The sequence below is a fragment of the Gastrolobium bilobum genome, unplaced genomic scaffold (genome assembly GCF_033153095.1).
Source record: "Gastrolobium bilobum isolate Gb01-03AN ecotype WA unplaced genomic scaffold, APGP_CSIRO_Gbil_v1 utg2169, whole genome shotgun sequence".
Lineage (NCBI taxonomy): Eukaryota > Viridiplantae > Streptophyta > Magnoliopsida > Fabales > Fabaceae > Gastrolobium > Gastrolobium bilobum.
This window is the reverse complement of record NW_026897815.1, coordinates 279,351-295,165: the sequence shown is the minus strand read 5'-3', so window position 1 is coordinate 295,165 and position 15,815 is coordinate 279,351. Positions and strand designations below refer to the sequence as shown.

The window sequence follows — 15,815 nt, the reverse complement described above, 5'->3', positions numbered from 1 at the left end:
GAAGCATGTTATCCAATGCCGGATTGCCGAAATCATTCTGGGGAGAAGCCGTCAAAACTACTGTTGATTTGATCAACCTCTCACCATCACGGCCACTTAAAGGAGAAATTCCAGAAGAAGTCTGGACAGGTCGGAAAGCGGCCTACAATCAATTGAAGGTGTTTGGATGCCGAGCTTTCGTGCATATCCCTAAAGATGAAAGGGCCAAACTTGATGCAAATACTAAAGAATGCATTTATCTTGGTTCGCCGAGATGTGAGTTCGGGTTCCGACTTTGGGATCCAATCAATAAGAAGATAGTGAGAAGCCGAGATGTGATCTTTCATGAGCATGAGAACATTCATGACATCTCGAAGCCCAAAGTCCGGGTTACTGTCAGACGTGAATAACCCATCCCTCATGTCCAAACTGAAGCAGGGGGAGAAAATCAAGAGAATGAAGAAATTGATGATCAGCAACAAGCTGATGATGACCAAGACACTGAGGTCCGAGATGATGATGAGATCCAGGATGAAATTGATTAACCGGGTTCTCAAGCTGAAGAACAGCCGAGATATCCAACTCGAGAAAGAAGACCCTCTACGATATACCCATCTGATGAATACACCGTTGTTGCTGAAGACGGTGAGCCTCAGAGTTATGATGAGGCTGTGATGAGCTCAGAGAAAGAAGAATGGAAAAAGGCAATGCAAGACGAGATGAAGTCTCTGCACGAGAATCAGACTTATGAGCTGACCGAGTTGCCTAAAGGAAGACGAGTTTTGAAAAATAAATGGGTCTACAAGATTAAGAATGAAGAGAACGGGCAAAAGCCGAGATACAAAGCCCAAATTGTAGTGAAAGGCTGCAATCAGAAGGAAAGAGTTGATTTTGAGGAGATTTTTTCTCCTGTGGTGAAAATGACCTCGGTCCGAACCGTGTTAGCCATGGCGGCTTCAATGGACCTCGAGGTAGAACAAATGGACGTGAAGACGGCATTTCTTCACGGTGACTTAGAAGAAGAAATATATATGGAGCAACCTGAAGGATTCCAAGCTCCAGACCAAGAAGACTTGGTATGTCGTTTGAAAAAAAGCCTCTATGGCTTGAAGCAAGCACCTCGACAGTGGTACAAAAAGTTTGAATCATTCATGACTGATCATAAGTTTGAAAAGACAGATGCCGACCACTGCGTATTTGTGAAGAGGTATGAGGCCGGAGATTTTCTGATTTTGTTGTTATATGTTGACGACATGCTTATTGTAGGGAAAGATAAATCGAGGATAGCCACCCTGAAGAAGGCGTTGAGCTCGTCCTTCGCAATGAATGACCTCGGCCCTGCAAAGCAGATTCTCGGAATAAAGATTATCCGAGATAGACAGAAGAAGCTACTGTGGCTGAGTCAAGAGAAATATATTGAGAAGATTTTGAAGAGATTCAGCATGGACAAAGCCAAAACAGTGAGCACCCCCCTAGCCGGACACATAAAGCTGAACCAAAAGCAATGTCCGAGATCTGATGAAGACAAAGATGAGATGATGAAGGTCCCGTACCAATCCGCCGTCGGAAGCTTGATGTATGCAATGGTTTGCACTAGACCCGACTTGGCGTATGCTGTTGGAATGGTAAGCCGGTATTTGTCAAACCCCGGCAAAGAGCACTGGGAAGCAGTGAAGTGGATCTTCAAGTACCTCCGAGGTACGACAAACTTATGTCTCCGATTTGGAGAAGGCAAAGCCCAGTTGCAAGGCTACTCAGATTCTGATTTAGGGGGAGACGCCGACTCGAGGAAGTCGACTACAGGATATTTGATGAGATTTGCCGGAGGAGCTGTCTCTTGGCAATCAAGACTTCAGAAATGTGTTGCACTATCGACAACTAAGGCTGAGTACATTGCCGCTACTGAGGCAAGCAAAGAGATGTTGTGGATGAAGAAGTTCCTCATGGAACTCGGCCATAATCAAGACAAGTACGAGCTGGGTTGTGACAATCAAAGCGCAATCCATCTTGCGAAGAATTCAACCTATCACTCCCGCACTAAGCATATTGATGTGAGGTACCACTGGATCCGGGATGTGGTGGAAGGTGGTGAGCTCGAACTCGTCAAGGTGCACACTGACCAAAATTGGTCCGACATGATGACAAAACCGGTTCCAGCAAGAAAATTTGAAGACTGCTGTGAAGGAGCCGGGTTGATGCTGAAGCCGACACATTGAAGTCGGAGGGGGAGATTTGTTGGGCTTCCTCCTTCAATGCTAAGCCCAAGCCCATTTGAGGGGTTTCCTAAAAATCCTAACCCTAATTTCCACCTCCTCTATATATACTCATTAGTTGTGGGTGGAGGCTAGGTCAGATTTGAGAGAACAAATTTGAGAGAAAAATTGTTTGATTGTTTGAGTAAAGCTTTATGCTTTGCATTTGAGAAATCTCTAGAGAGAGTTTGAGTGAAACATCTCTAGGGTAGTTTGATTATCACCATTGTTGGAGAGGTTGAGTTAACCACCACATTGGTGTATTTTGATTCATTGTAACCATTATTTTCATAGTGGATTTTTGATCTGGATTAGGTCCCGTGGGTTTTTACTTCTTCATTCAAGAAGGTTTTCCCATGATAAATCTGGTTGTGTTCTTCTTCTCTCTCTCCTGTTTTTGTTTTGATTTTTTCGCTGCGCTGCCTGACCTAGTGAAGTTCAGGCTGAGGTATTGCCAAGATCCGAGATCAGGATTTTGTTGATTGACTTCCGCACAAAAGCTGCTTAGCCGAGCTTGAGGGAACCAAGTTTTCCCAACAATTACATCATTGATCTTTTTTTATCTAATGGCTATCTGATGAAATGTCAAACTTCAAATTTGACATTAGTGTCAAAGGATCTTACTTCTCATATATATATATATATATATATAAAAGGACCATACATGCAACGTGGGCCTACAACCATGTAATCGTCTGCAAGATTAGTGAGAAAGCATGATATTATAAATACTTTGTTTTTGTGGTAACGAATATCCCTTTTCTATGGTCAAAACGTTGATGAGTACTTTTCAATCACTCATTGCAATGCTTGCGCTGTTTTCCACCAACAATCAAACTTGTTATGGTTATGCTTCTTTTTCATGCCACCTCTGAAGCCTTCGGTTTATCTTACTGTCACATAGTGGGACCTCAATCATATTATTTTGATAGAGGAATTACAGATGCAACCAGTTTTCAAGTATCTGTGATATTAGGCATACAAATCATAAAAATGTTGAACTTTGTATTTCTTTAGCCCTTTGAAAACTCTAGTGGATTGTTTGTGTACAAATGTTCAGGTTCTTAACATGACTTGCCAACAGCCGAATAGCCATCACCGCAATGTTCATTCTATATGACTAGTTAGCAAGTATAAAAGAGTACTGTCACAATCACAACTCACAACACTTAAAAGATAACAAATAGTGTCAACAATCAATATTGTAACAAATGAAACTAGGTGCTCTTTTTAAAGGACACATAAAATGACAGGCAATATGCCACAGACCCGGGCTAGACGCTCTTCTTTATCTCTAATGAATATTTGAGTTCCATGTGACACCTTCTATCATCATCTTCAAACTGTAACATAGCAAACAAAGAGTACCTAGTTTGTGTAAGTAGTAGTACAAATTACACGCACACACAAAAATACAGTACAGTGTAAAGCACAAGATATTGTTTCTAACAACATAAAACAACTGAGGCAAATTATAGAAGCCATTCAAATCTTCATGCATTTGGATTTCGAATTCGCAAAATATAGCCTTTGGCAAATTGAAATTGTGACTGTAAATTAAATAAGTGACAATTGAATAACTAATCTCTTGTGAATTGTGATTATTACTGGTGCCTGACTAATTTATTGGCGGTTGATGAAGATAAAACAATCACCCTGTCCACTGTGATAACATTGCAGCTATAATGAACAATAACACAATGGAAAGTTATTGAATCTGATTTTTTGGGATTTTCAAGTACTAAATACAGGTTTAATCCTGTTTTGGGACGGTTTAGAACACCATATGGAACAAACAGCAACAAGTTAAAGTTTCAAAGGGAAAAGGAAAGAAGAGAAAAAAAGATCAGTATTTTCAGGAGTTATGAAAACATTCCTCAAGTTGCAGATTATAAATGTATGCATAAAATATACATATCAATCATAACTTGATAAAACTTTATGCAGATGAGTAACCATGTATTTGCCTTTCAAATGAAGCATCGAAAAAAAATATGCATTTTTCACTTAAAAATACTACAACCAAGACACAGCAAATTCACCACAAATTATTAAGAAAGCATACGAGTGTATTTTTACTTCTCATACCTTGATTTTGGCTGAGTAGACACCCCTTGCAAGCGCGCCAGATGGAGTAATATCCTCTTTCAAGGCATGTATATATGGTTCTTTTTGAGGAGCAAAGGTACCCAACATTCCTTTGCTCTGGTCAACTGAAATATCCAAGAGTAAAATTGAATTCTTGCTATAATACAGAAAAATAGGTCATTACCAACTGACCAATGTCTCACACAAAAGACATGTTTTCTGTACAATCATACTACCTATGAAAATAGAGAGGCAGTAGTGCAAATTAACAAAATGTAAGTGTCAGCAAATAAACCCGGCAGTTCAAATTAATTGTTATCTGCAATTGCAATTCAAATTAGAGAGCCAGGTTTGCAGAATCATGAGACAAGACATCAAATTTTAAACCTAAGGTTTTTAAAAGCCAATTAATAATAATAATAATCCTACAAACTCAAAATTATCTAGCAAGTTAGCAACAGAGAAAAGTATTAACTATGTACCTTGAAGCCCTCCTTTCCACACAGTGTTGGAGTATGCCAGGCCAGAGACAATGTTGTGCAGAACACTAAATTTTAGCTTAAGCTGATAATGAGACCCTTCCCTGAGAGTGAATAGAATATGACCATTTTGGTTTTCATCCGCAGGTAAAGGAGTAATCATTTCACCAAAATCCTCAGAGATTATGCCAATGGAGTGGAATTTCACTTTAGGATATATTTGACCTATATTGATAAGAAAACAACTTAAAACAGGACCAAGCAAAAGTGGTATGCAGCATAAAAGTGGATAATAAACAAACTCCTTAAACAAACCTTCTGAATCACTTTCCAAGCAACCCAAGAGCTTCTCTTTCCACCTCCTTAGGCTTTCATCCTCCTGCACAGCACAACCAACTTCCAAATCAGAATATCACTAGTAAGAGTCACTTTCTCAACGGATGATGTAACCAACCTATGAGAAACAACTCGGATAGCATATGCGCAGTGAAATCATTTGATCTAATGCAGTATTGATATAAAGAATAAGTTATGCCTGAAATGGGGGGAAAAAATACTTATGATCTAAAACACAATTAGCAAATATTTCCAATTAGTTGAACCATTTTATATATAGCTTGTAAAGTGCTTCTCCATTTCATTATTGTAGGTATTCTACTCTAATCTCTACCTACTTTAACCGGTGAAAGTTTAGTTTTGCTCTCTCATATAGTCCAGAATGCACGAATCAGTATAGGAATATATTTCACCACCACAAGATAGCTTACTGCAGCATCAATGGCAGGGACTTATAATGCTTAACATAAAGGACCAAGAATCCTAAAAAAACCTAAAATGCAGTGTAAAGTGGACAAGGGGTGGTTTGAGATTTGAATGATGCATATAGCACTAGAGAAACAGTTCGTTTCCAACATTCACCAACCCCAAAAACTATTAAGGATTTTCAATAAAATACATGAAAACAACAAACCATTAAGCGAGATGTTCGAAAGCAAAAAAATAAAAAAAATTTAATCTTTCCGAAATCCCACAATTTCAAAAGGGTTTAGAAATTTAAATGGGGGATAAAAAAAATCAGAAAACCTTGTCCCGTTCGATCTGTTCCTTGAGAGAAAGAAGAGGGCCAGGAACAAAGGTGCTATTTTTATGATCATCAATGTCTTTTTCTTCTTCCTCTTCCTCAGCTTCTTCTTCGTCCTTCCCATGATCATGGAAAGCTTCATCTGGGTTTTCAGGGATTTCTTGTTTACTTGCACCAATCCCAGAAGCAGAAGAGACCCCACATGATGGCCCTGCTGTTTCCTCTGCTCTCTTCCATTTCCCACCCTCCATCTCTCTCTCTCTCTCTATGATAGGGTGTGTGTTGTTGTTGTTGTGTGTGTGTGTAGTTAATAGTTATCACCACTCACCACAAAGTGAAGTAGAGAAGTTCTCTGTGGATTCGTTTCCAACAACATTAGTATACGTATAAATACTGTAATAACCAGAGTAAGTACCATTCATCCTTATTGGCTTTTAGAATCTTCTATATATTATTAGTTGAGTAATTTTCCTTTTAAGTTTCCGTTAGTCTATTTTAAGAAAATAGTGATCATTCTCGCTCGTATTGCTACCACTTTGATAGATAGAGGAATGTAGTAATGAAAATTGGACATCAGAAAATTGAAACAACTCTTTCCCTCTCCAATTTTCCTCTTCTCTACCCTGAATTCTTCTAAGACAATCTCTATTCCTGTTTTCTCGTGAAGCACTGCTGGGACAATCACCGTATTGCCACTTTAAAATTTTACCTCATTGCCACGCCTGAATTTCGCTGGTCTGACAAGCGGGAATGGACTGGACACGTGTCAGCATCTGAATGGTCAACCATTCTCGCTGGGCTGCCCAGCTAGAATAACAGAATGCTGACACGTGGCAAAAGCACATGCATTCTCTGGATGTCTGTACTTTTGCCACGTGTCAGCATTCTGTCATTCTAGCTGGGCAGCCTAGCGAGAATGGTTGACCATTCAGACGGTGACACGTGTCCAGTCCATTCCCGCTTGTCAGACCAGCGGGATTCAGGCGTGGCATTTTGGCAAAAAAAATTTCAAAAGTAGCAATTAGATAAATTTGTATTAAAGGAGTGGCAATATAGTCAATGTCCCAATCACTGCTACAAGCCCTTACCTTTGTGTCTGACATATATTTAGCTGCCTTGTCCTTTTCTATGTTTTCTTCGTTTTGTCAGATATTTTTGCGAAACAGTACTTGACTTTTTCCTTTTAATTTGGGAAAGGATATTCTCAGTGTCAATTTTTATTTATTTTTTTATAGACATTCTCACTGTCAATTTAATTTATTATTTTATATCATTAAATTTTACTTATTGACTTTTGTTAATATGATAGTTATAATTTATTAAGAAATAATAATTAATTAATAAGTATCATTCAATAAATTATAACCGTCAGATTAATAAAAATTAAAAATTAAAATTTGGTGATAAAAAATAATAAACTTAATTTATGGTAAGTATAATCTTCCTTTTTGAATTTTACCTTACTTGCTTTCTTTCTTTCAAAATCACTGTTTATATAAATATGGGTAAATTTAAATATGGTTTATTTTAAAATTATTTATCTTTAATTATTTCTTATTCATGTGGCAAATTGGATAATTTATATAATTTTAAAAAGTTTAGGTCTATTTGATCAAACAAAAAATTGCACATAAAAGTAAATGTTAAAAAAAAAAAATAAGTAATTTTAGAGTAAATCATATAAGTATTTGAATTTTATCCTATAGATAATAAAATGCCATTGAAAATCATCATTTTTTTAAATAAAAGAAGTCTTCGAGTGTGATATGTTAGAATTAATTTTAAATTAAATATTTTTTATGAATAATAATTTTGGTTTGAAATATATGTGTTCTTTCGTTGGCCAATGAATGTGTCGTTTCACTACTGAAAATGTATCATTCAAATCATGATCTTACAATTTTTATAAATAAATGGAGAATTAGATTTTTTTTACCCGAGTTTTTTCTATCAGTATTTTATATATCTTTTTTGTATTTGCATCATTCTACTCTCACGCGATTGGTCAAATATAGCATGAGTTCGACGAGATTGTTCTACTTGAAAGTGTCACCGCAAGAACAGATATAATTTGTTTTATTTTTGAAGATAATTATACATGAATCTTGGGTACTATAAAGAAGGCAAAATTGTGTTAAGAACAATATATTTTTGTATGATATATTTTAACTTCGTGTTATTGTATGATTTGGTTTCTTTCGTATATTTCATAAAACTGTATTTGTTATTGAAATAATTATTTTAACACAAATTATTCTATTGTTATTGTTTGACATTATTTTTCTAACATGATAAACACTAAATAAAGAAAAGAATTGTAATTATCCTTAAAATAAATTTTAAACATTTAACTATTGGAAATAGTTGGTAATTAATATGATAATATAATCTTTATATTATGAAAAATAATTATTTTATGTTGCATAAGATAATTATCTTATGCAATAGAGACAAGGTAATAAAGTCCACTATTTAAAAAGAAGAAAAAAGATAATAGATCCCACTACCTTAACTCTATGACATAAAATAATTATCTTATACAACAAAATAATTATCTTATGCAGCATAACTAAATAGATCCCTTATATTATGGGACAATCGGTGGGAAAAGTTTGGTTTGTTGCTACCATATTTTTGTAAGTGTTATACTTAGATTTTTTGTCTCTTTTGCTCTTCATTAATTAATTAATAATCATTTTGCCCCTTATCTAAAATTATCTACCAATTCTATCCCTCTTTAATCGATTAATATGGAGATTTAATCGATTAAATGGTCAAAACTGGCAAAAATGGTTGACTTGAATATTTAATCAATTAACAATTTCTCGTAATCGATTAAATATCTCTCTTAATTGATTTAATCGATTAAAACTTACATTTAATCGATTAAATATCACAAATGAGCGTGAAAGCATTGATTGAATGAGACAACACAATATTGGAGGTTATTTGAATTTTGAATTTAATGTAATAGGAGTTGATTGTGATTTGTATTTAATAGAAGCTGATTGCGTCTTATTAAATACAAAACGCAATCAGCTCCTATTAAATACAAAACACAATCAGCTCCTACTAAACACAAATCGCAACCAACTCCTATTACATTAAATTCAAAATTCAAAATTCAAATAACCTCCAATACACGGAAGACTGATTGAAGATTTTGCTAAGTATTTTTATGATGAATATGCAAGACGGGAAGGGTTCGTTGTTCGCCTTGATCGATGTCATCGTTTCGAGGTTGACAATAGGATCACTTCGCGCCGTTTTTCATGTAATAAGCAAAGTTCATGTGAGAGGTAGAAAAGGAGCCAGACCTGTTCATGTAAATCAATCCAGTTTCCAAGAATAGTTTTTCTTTTCGTGCTATTGCTAAATCAAACCATTAACAGTGTTTGCGTTTGCATTTGCTTATCATATTTTAAACCTAATAGTTGGCGTACTATATCAAAAGGAAAGTAACAAAATCAGTTCATGTAAATCAATCCAGTTTTCAAGAATCGTTTTTCTTTTGTTGATTTCTTTGTTTGTTTGGTTATCTATACTTGTTGATTTGCTTCATATGCATGGAATCTGCTTTTGCTTATGGAGGAGATTTGACCTTTGTTGCCTGTTGGGAGATTTAATCGATTAATTTGAAGATTTTTTTTTGGTGAATGATTAACTTGAAGATTTAATCGCCATGCCTGTCTGTTGGAGTGAATTGGATGATCGGGCCGAGGGCTGCCCCCTCTTCCCCTCACTCTCATTTCCCTAATATGAACCTTTTGTCATCATAGCCTTTCTTACTCGGCCTGGCCCGGTCGTCCTACGCGACTGGCGCTTCAAAAGGTAGTTGACTTGCTTACTCGTTAGATTAAATCTTCAAGTCAATTATTTTTGTCAGTTTTGACCATTTAATCGATTAAATCATCAAATTAATCGATTAAAGAGGGGCAGATTGATAGATAATTTTGAATAAAGGGAAAAATGGTTATTAATTAATTAATGAAGGGTAAAAGAGTCAAAAAGCCGTTATACTTATACCCGTTTTACTATTTTTATTTTAAAATGAATATTTAAAAGCTTATTAAATATAATATATTTTCCCTATAAAAAGTAAAATATATATTTTTCCTTCTATTTTTTATTTTTAAAATTTATCACCAAATTTCTTTTTTGGTAAAACAATTTTTTTATTTTATATTATTAATTAATATATTTTTATGAAATTAATTCTGTAAATATCACTATCATATTTTTTTTTAATTCTTATATAATATTTGGAGTTAACTTATAAAATCTTGTATTAATTTGACTTCTTGGAATTTTATTTATACTGAAAATTAGTTGGATGACAAAACCTAATTAATGACCTAAATACTTAACAGCTATTGTACATAAGAAAAAAAAATATAGGTACGGGGATAATGCCATACAACAAATTAGAAAAAAAAAAAAAAAAAAAAGGAAAGAGTGTATGTCATTTTAAAAGAGATGAAGAGATAGATAAAGGAGGAGAGAGAGTAGACAAAAAAAATAAAGGTATGAGTCCCACCTCTTTGTGAAAGAAATGATATAAATTATTTCATTTAAAAGGATAAAAACTTTTCCAAAAGAAATATAGGTATGGGGATAACTTTCCCCAAAATTTTGACGATAGGAAGCTGAATAATATTACTTTCACATATAAAATGTTGTAAATAATATTGATTATTTAGTTTTTATTTAGTCATTTATTGTTGTATTGAACCAAGCCCTTTGTTGTATTGGGCCAAGCCCATTAGGTTAAAAGTAGGTCAAATATTCTCTATAAATAGAGAACCATTTGTACACATTATTTACAATTCTATAATATATTAGAATACCCTTTTTCAAGTTGGTATCAGAGCTCTCGATCTGAGGGCTTTGCTTCCGCACATATTATCTTCTTTTTTAACAAAACCCTAATTTCTTTGCCTCTTGCCGCCACCGGAAAATTTTTCCGGGGACCTTTTGGACCAAGGGGACCATTGTTGACCTTATTTTTCCTCCGATCTATCATTCTACACATTGTTCCTCCGCCACAAACGACCGAAACACCTCTGACCGCCTCCAATCAGATCTGTCTTCACTGTTTGGACCACTTTCCGGCTACTTTTCAACCGCGACCACCCACAGACAGGTGCGCGCTCACTGGACGACCACACCAGAAAAATCTCAGCTGGCGAAGCCCATCCACGCGCTCTCACGCGCCGCCCCTTTCCCGGCGAGTGAATCCCACGCGCAGCTCCTTTCTCCGGCGCGTGGAGGCGCGTACGGCCGTGTTTTTGGACCGGACCACCACCATTCTTCTCGTCTTCTTGTCTTCTGTCTGGATCTGTAATTATTTTTCTGATCAGAGGTCATTTGATATTTTGTTTGGTTGATTTTATCGCTGGTTGTTAACTTTTTTTGTTAAAGAATGGCCGAGCATGATAGTTCTTCGATCTTATCTGGTAAGAGCACACGTTCTATATCTCTTCTTGCTTCTTGCACTGATTTTAAAACCTCATGGATTTTGGATTCTGGTCTGATCATATGGCTTGTCGTACTGAGTTGTTTTGTTCTTATCATCCTACTGTTGGTAGTCATACTATATCCGTAGCTGATGGATCTCATAAATCAGTTATTGGTTCTGGTAACATTCAAATTCAACCTTCCTTGTTTCTTAAAAATGTTCTTTATGTTCCTCAGCTTTCTACTAATCTTATCTCCACTCAAAAACTTACAACTGATTTGAATTGTTCTATCACATTTTTTCCTTCTCATTGTCTTATTCAGGATCTTACCACGAAGAAGACAATTGGAGTTGCTAATGAACAGGATGGGTTGTATCATCTCCTTCCAGACCATGCTAGCAAAAATCAGTTATTAATGACACGTCATCCTTCTACTGCAGAGTCTATGATTTGGCTCCTTCACAAGCGTCTGGGGCATCCACCATTTAGTCTTTTGAAGTCTATGTTCCCCTCTCTGTTTCTCAATAAGTCGGTTGAGACCTTTCATTGTGATGTTTGTGAATTTGCAAAACACCATCGAGTGTCATTTCCTTCTAGCACTATTAAAAGCAGGGAACCTTTTTCTCTTATCCATTCTGATGTTTGGGGCCCTTCTAAAGTGCACAGTGTTTCAGGTGCAAGGTGGTTTGTTTCTTTTATTGACGATTGTACTCGGATAACATGGATATACTTGATGAAAGACAAGTCTGAAGTACCAGAGATATTTATTCGGTTTCATCACATGGTTGAGACTCAGTTTGGTAAGGGTATTAAAAGACTCAGATCTGATAATGGTACTGAGTACGTCAATCAACGCCTGTCACAATTCATTTCAGACAGAGGTATGATTCATGAGCTCACATGTGTTGATACCCCTCAACAAAACGGGGTTGCTGAAAGGAAAAATCGTCATCTTCTTGAAGTTGCTAGAGCACTACTTTTTCAGACATCTGTTCCTAGTTCTTATTGGGGAGAAGCAGTATTAGCTGCAACTTTTTTGATCAACCGTTTACCTTCACGGGTCCTTAACAATATCAGTCATATTCATTCCATGACTTCCTTCTTTCCTTCTGTTCCCATATTGCAGAGCCTTCCACCAAGAGTGTTTGGATGTGTTGCATTTGTCCATGTTCATAAACAACATCGGAGTAAGTTGGATCCTAGGGATCTTAAGTGTGTCTTCCTTGGTTATAACCCTTATAAAAAAGGGTACAAGTGTTATCATCCACCAAGTCAGAAATTTTTTGTTTCTATGGATGTCACCTTTCAAGAATCTGAATCTTATTTCCTGGGTCCTCATCGTCAGGAGGAGAATAGTTCTTCAGAAGACTCGCCCCCTTCCTTCTTTGAGTCTGGATCAATCTTCTCTCTTCCTAGTGTGTCTACTCCTGGTGTGTCAGAACCTTCAAATACACCTGAGATACAACCCATATTGTCTCACCAGCAACCTCAATCGTCTGAACCACTGGTAAGTCCTGAATCTCCTATTTCTTCTGAGTCTCCTGAATCTCCTGTTTCTGATTCTAATATTATTTCCTCTCATGATTTGTCTATTTCTTCTGATATCTCTAATGACTTACCCATTGCTTCTACTTCTGATGACTTACCTATTGCTCTTAGAAAAGGAAAAAGATCTTGTCACAAGAAAACTTGTTCCTCATGTCCCTCTTGTACTCAATACCCTATCTCCCACTTTGTTTCCTCTGCTAATCTTTCTGTGCAGCACAAAAGCTTTGTTTCAGCACTAGATTCTATTACAATCCCAAAATCAGTACATGAAGCCTTGAAAGATAGGAATTGGGCTCAAGCCATGCAAGAGGAGATGAATGCTTTGGAGAAAAATAAAACATGGGAGGTTATTGATAGACCCAACGGAAAGAAAGCAGTAGGGTGCAGATGGGTTTATGCCCTGAAATATAATTCTGATGGCACTCTTGAGATAAGGCTCGATTAGTGGCCAAAGGTTACACTCAAACATATGGCATTGATTATGAAGAAACCTTTGCTCCAGTTGCAAAGATGAATACAGTGAGAATCTTGTTATCCCTTGCTGCCCATTACAATTGGGATATAAATCAATTTGATGTGAAAAATGCTTTCCTCAATGGTGAGTTAGAAGAAGAAGTCTACATGGAAATCCCGCCTGGTTTTGATTCTGTGAAGGGGGAAAATAAAGTTTGTAGATTAAAAAAGGCCTTGTATGGATTGAAGCAGTCACCTCGTGCTTGGTTTGGAGTCACCTCGTGCTTGGTTTGGAAGATTTACTAAGGTTATGATGACCTTAGGATACAGACAGAGCCAAGGAGATCACACTCTTTTCTTCAAGCACTCCCAAAATGGGAAGCTTACTGTGCTCCTTGTATATGTTGATGATATTATTATCACAGGTGATGATTTTGTGGAGAGACAGATTCTGCAAACACGGCATGCCTCTGAGTTTGAAATCAAAGACCTTGGGACACTGAGATATTTCCTAGGGATAGAAGTAGCTCATTCAAGCAAAGGAATTTTTATCAGCCAGAGGAAATATGTTCTTGATCTTCTCAAAGAAGCAGGAAAGCTCGGGTGTAAACCCTCTAATACTCCTATTGAGCAGAATCACAAGATGGGCTATGAAGAAGAGAGTCCTCCAGTTGATAAAGGACAATATCAACGGCTAGTTGGGAAATTGATATATCTGGCCCATACTAGACCAGACCTAGCTTATGCTGTTAGTGTTGTCAGTCAGTTTATGCACGATCCAAAGGAAAAACACATGCAGGCAGTAGAGAGAATTCTTCAGTATCTTAAAGGTACTCCTGGTAAAGGATTGTTATTCCGACGTGATGGCAATCTATCTTTAGAAGTCTACACAGATGCTGATTATGCTGGATCCGTGACTGACCGTCGTTCTACCACTGGTTATTGCATGTTTCTTTGCGGTAACTTGGTGACATGGAGAAGTAAGAAACAAGATGTGGTTGCCAGATCAAGTGCAGAAGCTGAATTTCGAGCTATGGCTCAAGGCATTTGTGAGTTATTGTGGCTGAAAATTGTACTTGATGATCTCAAAATAAAATGTGAGGGACCTATGAAGCTGCTATGTGATAATAAGTCCGCTATTTGTATAGCTCATAATCCAGTTCAACATGATCGGACTAAACATATTAAGGTCGACCGCCATTTCATCAAAGAGAAACTTGATAGCGGGTTGATTACCACTCCATACATTCCCACTGGGCGTCAATTAGCTGATCTATTAACAAAGGGGCTTCCTTCAGACAGATTTCAAGAACTTACTAGCAAGCTGAGAATGATAAATATCTACTCCTCAACTTGAGGGGGAGTGTTGTAAATAATATTGATTATTTAGTTTTTATTTAGTCATTTATTGTTGTATTGGGCCAAGCCCTTTGTTGTATTGGGCCAAGCCCATTAGGTTAAAAGTAGGTCAAATATTCTCTATAAATAGAGAACCCTTTGTACACATTATTTACAATTCTATAATATATTATAATACTCTTTTTCAAGTTAAAATCCCTACAAAGTTTTTATCACCACCATATGTTTTCTTTTTACTTTTTTTCATTTGTTGTTTTGAGGGGTGTTAATTGTAAGGGTAATACTTTTCTCATTTTACATGAGATAAAGATTACTTCTTACAGACAGAATAAATGAGGAGAAAGAAAAAAAAAATGTAGTGAGAGAAGAAATTTGCAATGGGACCCACGTCTAAATATGTGTGTAGGAATGTTTTGATCTCTCATGTAAAAAGAGCAATGTTGTTAAAATCGAAATTTTAAGTAAAATCGGAGGAGGATTAAAAAATCGTAAAACATAAAATCGTAATATAAAAAAGTCGTAAAAAATCGTAAAAACGTAAAAGCGTTTGAAATATTGATAAAATTATTTTGATAAAAAAAAATCGTAAAATCGTAATAATAAATCGAGATTTTAACAGCTATGAAAAAAAGAGAGACATTAACCTCTAATTCTAAACATATGTATAATCACTTTTATATCTACTGAGTCGGTGCATGAATCACAGATTTGGATCCCCTGAAGTTCAACTGCAATGCATAATTTTTTTTTTTTTTTTTTAAATCATGTAACCACCATTTCTCTTAATGTTAAAAGTGTAGAGCATGTGCTCTATTTTTCCTAGTAGTATCTTTGGAATGAATTTAAAGTCTTAATTTCATGTAAAATGGTGTGGACAAGATTTAAATGCATTCTTCTTGTGTTTCTGTTTTTAATACTGAATTACGTACTCTTTTTGCAATAGGTTCCTCCCACACTATTTTTTTTAAATCTCCTAGTGATTTTATGTTACATGAGAAATGTATTTTTGCTTCTTCACGATTTCACTTATGATAATTGTATAATTTAGTTAATTTTATACTCATGATAATTGCACGATTTAAATTCAAATATATAAATTCTTCGTTAATCAATAATA

The 15,815-nt window shown here is 35.9% G+C and overlaps 1 protein-coding gene across 1 annotated transcript; it reads right to left on the bottom strand.

The window, feature by feature from the left end:
* Positions 1–3,212: 3,212 nt before the first annotated feature.
* Positions 3,213–6,262, bottom strand: LOC133310550 (rho GDP-dissociation inhibitor 1-like). The gene is made up of 5 exons (XM_061511500.1): positions 5,882–6,262; positions 5,114–5,177; positions 4,802–5,023; positions 4,320–4,444; positions 3,213–3,574 (listed from the first exon to the last, which is right to left on the bottom strand). The coding sequence occupies exons 1-5, from the start codon at positions 6,128–6,130 to the stop codon at positions 3,506–3,508; spliced, it is 729 nt and encodes a 242-aa protein (XP_061367484.1). The 5' UTR covers positions 6,131–6,262; the 3' UTR covers positions 3,213–3,505.
* Positions 6,263–15,815: the final 9,553 nt, after the last annotated feature.